This window comes from Pteropus vampyrus, unplaced genomic scaffold (genome assembly GCF_000151845.1).
Source record: "Pteropus vampyrus isolate Shadow unplaced genomic scaffold, Pvam_2.0 Scaffold142, whole genome shotgun sequence".
NCBI classification, from domain to species: domain Eukaryota; kingdom Metazoa; phylum Chordata; class Mammalia; order Chiroptera; family Pteropodidae; genus Pteropus; species Pteropus vampyrus.
Window position 1 is genome coordinate 727,943 of NW_011888923.1, and position 8,205 is coordinate 736,147.

The 8,205-nt window shown below is 40.1% G+C and overlaps 1 protein-coding gene across 1 annotated transcript in view; it reads left to right on the forward strand.

Moving 5' to 3' along the window:
- The window catches only part of TNFRSF9 (TNF receptor superfamily member 9), a 10,801-nt gene extending 6,284 nt beyond the window's left edge, over positions 1 to 4,517 (forward strand). The window contains exons 7-8 of the mRNA XM_011368455.2: positions 2,160 to 2,167; positions 2,250 to 4,517. Of these exons, the coding sequence (XP_011366757.2) occupies positions 2,160 to 2,167; positions 2,250 to 2,338 (97 nt within the window). The 3' untranslated portion in view covers positions 2,339 to 4,517. The remainder of the gene's footprint in view (positions 1 to 2,159; positions 2,168 to 2,249) is intronic.
- The last annotated feature ends 3,688 nt before the right edge of the window (positions 4,518 to 8,205 follow it).

Genomic DNA, 8,205 nt, shown 5'->3' on the forward strand with positions numbered 1-8,205 from the left:
CATGCCTAAGAAGGCTTCACCAAGTTCTAGGTCACAAAGATTTAGATTTTCTCCTATGTCGTCTTCTAAATGTTTTTCTTTTTCTTTTTAAAAGCTGTTTGCAAAAGCAATTTATTTATTTATTTATTCATTCATTCATTCATTCATTCATTCACTCATTTATTTCCATTTATTTTTTTCTTCCCCGTCTACCTCCCCCCCTAAATGTTTTTCATTTAAACTTATGGCTCATTTTTTAGTTCAGTTGTATTAGGTGTGAGACATTTAGATTCAGATTTTTTTTTTTTTTTTTTTTTTTGCCTCTGGATGCCCAATAATGGCTCAGCACCATTTGCTGAAAACATTATCCGTCCTCCATTGAACTGATTCTGTGCCTTTGTCAAAAGTCGGTTGGCTATCCTTGTGTGGGGGTGTTTCTGGCTTCTCTCTTCTGTACAACTGATTTATTCTTCTGCCAATACCACACAGTCTTGATTCCTGTAGCTATAGAAGAAGTCTTAAAACTAGATGTTTAGAGTGATTCTTCCCACTTTAGTCTTCTCTTTCAAAACTGCGTAGCTATTCTAGTTCCTTTGCATTTCCACATAAATTTTGTGAGAATCTTATCCGTACCTACAAAAAGTCAGCTGAGATTCTGATAGCAATTATGTATATCGATTTGAGGAGAACTGACGTGTTTACTATGTTATTTATTCCAATCTATGAACACCGTATGTCTCTCCATTTATTTATATTTTCTTTGATTTAGTTCATCAGCATTTTGTAGTTTTCATCATACGAGCCCTGTGCATGTTTTGTTACATTTAGGCCTTAGCATTTAAATTTTTTAAACAACTGCAAATGGTATTGTATCCTAAACTTTGGTTTCCATGAGTTCATCGCAGTACATAGGAATATAATTTTTTCGTAGATTAATTTTATATCTTGTGATTTTGCTGACCTCACTTATTAGTTCTAGGAGTATTTTGTACATTTCTTGGGATTTTCTATGTAGACCATGATGTCTTCTGCAGATACGGACACTTTTACTTTTTCTTTCCCTATCCGTATGCTTTTTATTTCTTTTTCTTGGTTTACTGTGGTGGCTAGGAATTCGAGAACTATGTTGAACGAGAGTGTTGAGTGTGGACACCCTTAAGTTGTTTTCAGTTTTAGGGTGAAAGCATTCAGTTTTTTACCAGTAAGTATGATGTGAACTGTAGATTTTTACTAGATCTTTATCAAGTTGAGGAAGTTCCTCCTCTATTTCTAGTTTTCTGAGAAAATTTTTAAGAATCATGAATGAATGTTAAATGTTGTCCAATGCCTCTTCTGCATCAATTGATGAGACCATGTGATTTTCTTCTTTATCCTGTTAAGATGATGGATTACGTGGATTCAGTTTTGAATATCGAACGAGCCTTGCATCCCTGGACTAAACTTCTCTTGCTCATAGTATATAACTCTTTTTATATGTTGCTGAATTCTCTTTGCTAATATTTTGTTAAGCATTTTTACAGCTACGTTCATGAGGGATATTGGTCTGTAGGTTTCCAGTACTGCCTTTGTCTGGTTGTAGTATCAGAGTAATATGGGCTGCATAAAATAAATTGGGACGTGACGTCCCATTGATCTTTCTGAATGTCTTGCCAGTTATTTCATAAATTCCTGGAGATAGCATAGTTGTTGGGTGTGGGTTATTTTTTGTAGTTACAAGCATGTAAAATTGGGAGAGGGCCTTTTGCTTCGTCAGGCTATTAAAAAAAATGTTTGTTTAGGATTAAAAGTTGCTCAACGGAACAAAAATATTCACACTAATAGATAAAAGGAAACCTGGCAGCTAATGCATAAATCGGCTCCTTACTTACTGATAGATGGAAGTAGTAGGAGTACCTTTAATATCTTGGTGCCACCGGCACGTTGTTCACAAGAAACTCTCCAGCATGGAGTCTGAGTAACCCTCACTGAAACCGTAGCAATGTTTGGGACGTGACACATTTTATGCTATAGCAATTCATGCTTAAGTCTGATTTTAGCCATTGTAGAAAAGAAAGACTATGGTTCTTCAAGACCCATCAAAGTATTTGGTAAAAAGAAACAAAATCCTAAATCAAAACATCCTGAGAAAAAGTTCACGCTTGCCCTTACCTCTCTTACTGATGTGTTCGTTGAAACCGAAGTGGAGAACGTTTGCTAGTTAGAGAGGTTCTGCGGCTGTGATTTCTGGAAAACGAACATTGAACGATAAACATCTCTTAATATCTTTTTAGCGTTTACGAAACAAGTACAAACCGCCCAAGAGGAAGACAGCTGCAGCTGCCGATTTCCAGAAGAAGAAGAAGGAGACTGCGGACTGTGAATACAAATCCCCAAAGCTGTTCGGACGCTGCTGAGAAGAATCAGAGGAGAAACAGAGTGATCCCACGACCGTCCTTCTAAACCAAAAGACGCGTCCTCCACAGCACTCAGGGTTCACCCCGACGCATTTCTTCTAAATGCTAATGAGTTAGCCTTTAAAAATGTACCACTTTTCACAGAACTGAAGGCGAGACAGAGGTGGTGGTAAAAGGAACATTTTCTAGATACTGTTTGACAGGTTTGGGCTAGTTCTTTTGAAATCTAGAGAATTGTATTTTAAATTTAATCATGTAGACCGATAGTCCAGCTAAAGTTATAATCGAAATTAATTTGAGGTTTTGTGTGTGTGTGTGTGTGTGTGTGTGTGTGAGTGAGTGTGCACACTAATATGACACATGGCCATCAGCCACAAGGTACAGGAAATATCCCCCAACCAAATTTTCCATTGGTTCAGTCATTTAACACAATGACCTCCTCTACTGTCAGGGGAGAATGACGACAGTGGCGAAGTTTTAGGTCAAGAGCAAAAACATCTGAGACCTTGAGGAAGTGTTTCGGAAAGAGTTCAAATGTCCTCGCATATGCTGTGGGCCTCTCCATCCTGGACTCTTCCGGCTTTGCCCTTCTCCCCTCCGAGCCAGGGCTGCTATGTTTTTTTGTTTTTTTGTTTTTGTTTTTTATTCTTAAATACTTTAAAAATAATATTTCATACATCTAAACTAATAAATGAAACAGGTATAAAGCAAAATCACAGAGCGAAGACCCATGAGCCACACCAGAGGGCTGGAGCGAGAGTTGCAGAATGCTCTTGGGTCATATCTGAGATGCCACGCATTTTCGTGTGGCTTTTGAGCTCAGGATGGATTTTACACATTTAAATGGTTTAAAGCAATCAAAAAAGGAAGCACATCTCATGGCATATAACATCATGTGAAACTCAAATTTCAGAGTCCATAAATGAAGTCTTACGGGAACACACAGCCACGCTCATTTATTTATAAATTATCAGAGGCAGCCCTTGCATTAAATAGTTGAGACGAGAGACTCTATGACCCATAAAGCCTAAAATATTTAATATCTGACCCTTTATAGGGTCAAAATCAGGATCAGAGCATCTGTCCGGGTGTCGCTTCTCTCCTTCATCTTCTGCCCACCTTCCCACCCCACCCCCAGGCAACCTCTCAGGAATGCTATCATTCCTTGCTTAAAAAGAAATCATTTATTACATAATTATGCACCCTAAAACTATTTTATTTCGTTCTGTTTGTTTTTCAGCTTTTTGAAAATGGTATTGTGCTGTGTGGAGACTTCTTTAACTTGCTTTAATGACCCAAAATTATATTTATAAGACTCATTTACATTGCTGTGTGTTGCTTAGAATGCGTTTGTTTTAACTGCGGTATAATTTTGCAAATATACCGTAATTTATCAACTCATTTTCTGCCAAAGGACATGAGGGCTGTATCCAGGTTTTTTTCCAATTATGACCAGCATTGCTATGGATGCTCTTTTACGTGTTTCCTGTGTAAAAGGGTCTTTGGAGACATTTTCTTAGAGGGAAATTTCTGGATCGTAGGGCATATGAGTGTTCAACTTTATGAGCGAGTACTATATCAGTTAGGATAAGCTCAATTATGCAGAAATAACAAATGACTCCCCAAATCTCAATAGATTACCACAAAACAACAGAGGTACATTTCTCGCTGTCACTACACAGCCATTGCAGGCTGCCTGTGGTCTGTCCCCTATGACTTCACTTGGGATTTGGGTGGAGAGAGCAGCTTCTACTTGGAACATTGGTCGTCTGGTGGCAAAGGGATGGATACACGTTGCTCATACTCAGTTGGTTAGAGTCTAACCTTTAGAGTAAGTCATGCTACCACGCCGGGCGTTAATAGGGCATAAAGTATCACCTTCACACAGGGAGAGGCAGAAAATATTTCTAAACAATAAAAAGGCTACTCTGGCACCAAATTGCTTTTCAGAGCGGCCGTTGTAATTTCCGCTCTCGTCAGCCAAGTCCAAGTGTTCCACTGACCCCACCCTTACTCTCTTCAGGCACCATCAGACTTAATTTTGCCCACCCTAATTGGTGTAAGATGGCAGCCCACAGTGGTCTTATTTTGCGTTTCCTTGATTCCTTATGAGTCTCTTGTCATTAAAGTCCTTTTATAAAGCCATTTTTTTGGTGTGTGAAATGCTTGCTCATGATTTTTGCTCATTTTTAAAACTTGCTTGTTTGTCTTTTTCTTATCAATCCATGGAAACGCTTTATCTATTCTAGATAACAATTGTTCGCCACTTATATGTGTTATAAATACAGGCTTTGTTTGTAATTTGTTTTTTTCTCTTTTTAATTGTGTCTTTTGGGTAACAAGAGGGAACGTGCTTAATTTAATTTGGTTGAATTTCCAACTCATCTGTTACATGGTTCACTTTTTTGTTTTTCCCTCATTGAAGAATTTTTTCCCTGCCCCAATATCATAAAGATATTGCTTCACATTTTATTCTAAATGTCTTAAGTTTCGTCTTTCATATTTAAGTCTACTCTATCAGGAATGATTGCTGTGAGGTAGTGATCCGATTTTGAGTATCATACATGGATCAGCACAGTTCAGTCCCATTTACTCGATGATTCAGCTTTTCTTCCTGGATGGGTAGTGCTGCCTCTGACGTTCATCCAGTTCCCATGTATTCTTAGGTCGGTTTCAGGCCCTCTATTCTGTGCTATTGGTCAATTTGCACTAGTTTTGTTACAAAAGCTTTAGAATAATTCTCGGTGCCTAGTAGGACAGGTTTTTAAGTCCTTCCATAAAGTTTTATACTATTTCTCCAGAAATTGTTTGTGCATTTTTGTTAGATTTCTAGGTCCCTTGTTGTTGTTTTTTTAGGTGGTTTTATTTGTCGTTGGAGTACAGAGGTGTAGTTGATTTGCTTATATTGCTTTACATAAGGCTTCTTGCTAACCTACTTATCTATTGTTTCCAATAATATATATGTAGAATCTTTGCGGATTCTAGACATCATGTTATTTGCAATAACAACAGGTTCTTCCTTATCTAGTCCTTTGTATTTTATTCCTTTTGCTCAATGTACTGCTTGACTAATTGCCACAATCCCCAGTACAACGTAGTCATCTGTTATTTTTATCGTATTTATGGGGGATAGTCTCAGGGTTTTTCGTTTGTTTCTTTGTTTGTAAATATATGATCGGGTTAAGAAGTTCCCTTCTATTCTCCCGTTCCTGGTTGTGAAGAGGTTTGGTTTTTATTTCTCAAATCTGAAATGAGTATTGCATTTTACCAAACGATTTTTCTCGGTGGGGGGAAGCATTTAGTTGCAGATGACGCAGCTGGTGGTTCTGTCATCTTTGACTTGGGTTTAAATTTTAGCAACATTCCAAGAAAATTGATACCTGAGACAAATGTAATGTAATCACAGGTGTTCCCGCCGTATTTGCTTTTGCTTTGACGTATGACATAATCACAGGTGTTCAGAAAACATGTGCTTTTTTAATTGAACTAGATGAAGTAACTTCACTTGACTTTTCACCTTACGGACTTGGTTTTCTGGCAAGAATAAGAACTGTCATTAGTGGTACAATTCTTAAAAGTAGGAGGCAGAGCTTAGGGAGTTTCCCAGTGATACTTCAGAAACAGGGCTAGGTGTAACGTTCTTTTCTTTTCTTTTTTTTTTCATTCTTTTAAACCGCAACAGTATAAATTATAACACGGCTTCTCCTCCTGGCTTTGAACACCTGGTGTTTAACTCTCTATTGTCCCTTATCCAAACACACAGAGGCGACAGTCATGCTCCAGAGGCTTAGGTCACCCGAGATAACTCCCCTCAACTCATTTGTCCCAGATCATAAGCCCAGAAAACCCAGTTTATTCTGCTTCTCTGACAGAGGCTGTGTTTATTACATAGAATGCATGATGTTTTTATCATAGCCGATTTTGGTATACTGTATAAAACTTATAAATGAAAAACACAGGAACTTGGAGTATGAGCCATCTTTTCCCCAAAACAGAAGTTAGCAAAGGAAGGCAAGCAAGGCAGAATAGAACGATCTTCTTTGGGGGTTAATTTAGGAAATCCAAACGTTAAGCTTAGTAGACACGAATGTAAATTTCTATGATCCAAATAAAAAACACACTTTGGGCATGGTTTTCTAAAAGCCTAAAAACAAGCTTAGGTTACTTTTGAAACAAATTTTGATTTTCTTCTCTAGTGGAAGATGTCACGCTGATGGAAACTTTTGATATGAGGGGTGTCGGGCTACTCAAGTGGGTGTCTGTCTTCCTGCCTGCAGGGTAAAGCTTTCCACTTGTGGGCGGGACCCACACATGGACCACAGTTGGGGTGACTTTGTGTGGTCTGTGTGTGGCTAGAAGAATGAGCATGAGCTATGGTTTTTTTTTTTTTTTTTAAAGACTGCTTAATAAAACACAAATCTATCATTTTCACAGAAAAAAAAAAGAATATACTAGAAAAAAGATAGCTTATTTATTTTTAAAATGTCATTGTATGATTTGGCGTCAAATCATAAAGGCTGATAACGAAATAACGGGCCAAGCTTCGTAAACGCTGGTAACATTAGTGTCAAGTTGTGTACGAGATTTAGGATTTGGGATTTGTTTTGCTCCTACCGACTGACTTATTAGTCACATAAAGACGAATGCTGTTTTTATATTAATATTGATTCCGATAGCTGTATTTCAAATTAATAGTCATCGAAGCCTTTCAAACGTGTATTTTACAAATTCATCGACGAGGCTGACTCTGGCAGATCCATTAAAGGGGCTGATTGTGAACTACGAAAGACTCCTTCATTGCACTGCGAGCTCTGCCCCAGGCACCATGCGAGGACACAAAGATAGAGGACCCACCTGCCACCAGACGGCTTTGAGTCTGGAAGACTGACAAGGACAACCTGATAAGAGACACAATGTTACCAGGACCTACTGTGTGCCAGGAATGGACTGTGAAACAGGAGGTGAGGGTGCTGCCTCCTAGACCCTCCGGGCTGGTGAAGGGACAGCTGTGCAAGCATCAGGGAGCCTGTGAGCTGGGTGGGGAGCATGCTCTGGACGTGGTGGGGCGCAGGGCTTCCTGGGGATGAGCAGGACATACTTGCTTAGGCGGTATGTTTCCCAGAAGGAGCAAAGATCCCAGACAAATGGGAGGGGGGCGGGGCTGGGATGGAGAGCGATGACGCCTCCCCATCAGCAGGGGCTAGATATCCAGTTTTTCTAAACTAAGCTAAGAAGCTGGGATTTTATACTGTGGATGCTGACTGGAAAGCCAGGGAAGATATCTGACTGGATTTGCATCTGAGAACGATCTCCCTGACTACAGTGAGGAGAGTGGCTTAAAGAGATTGGGCTCACTTCCGGGTGAGAGACGGATAAGGTACCTGGCTGGGGCAGCTGGAGGGCAGTGGTGCCACCCGCAGAGCTAAGACCCTGGAGGAGGAAGGGGTCAATGCAGGACCCTGTGGGGTGTCCCAGGGGAGGGGCCACATGGTGGGGGGAGATGAGGGACAGGGGGAAAGTGGCCTGACAAGAGGCTCAGGGCAGGGTCTCCAGAATCCAGCAGATGAGAGGCAGAACCATCAAAGGCTACCAAGAAGCTGGAGAGGTGACATAGGTACACTAGGTTTAGCAATAAGGCAATCACCTTAATGAGAGCCCTTTCAGGGGCACGTTAACCTTGAAAGCCAGCCTGTGGGAGCCTAGGAACACAGGGGAAGTGACAGCGAGTATCCTCAAGCCTTTTAAAAGTGAGACAGTGAAGGATAGGAGATGGTGTGGGAACCGTGGGGGCCACATGGGGTCTCGGGGTATGGTCATCAGATGAAATATGGAC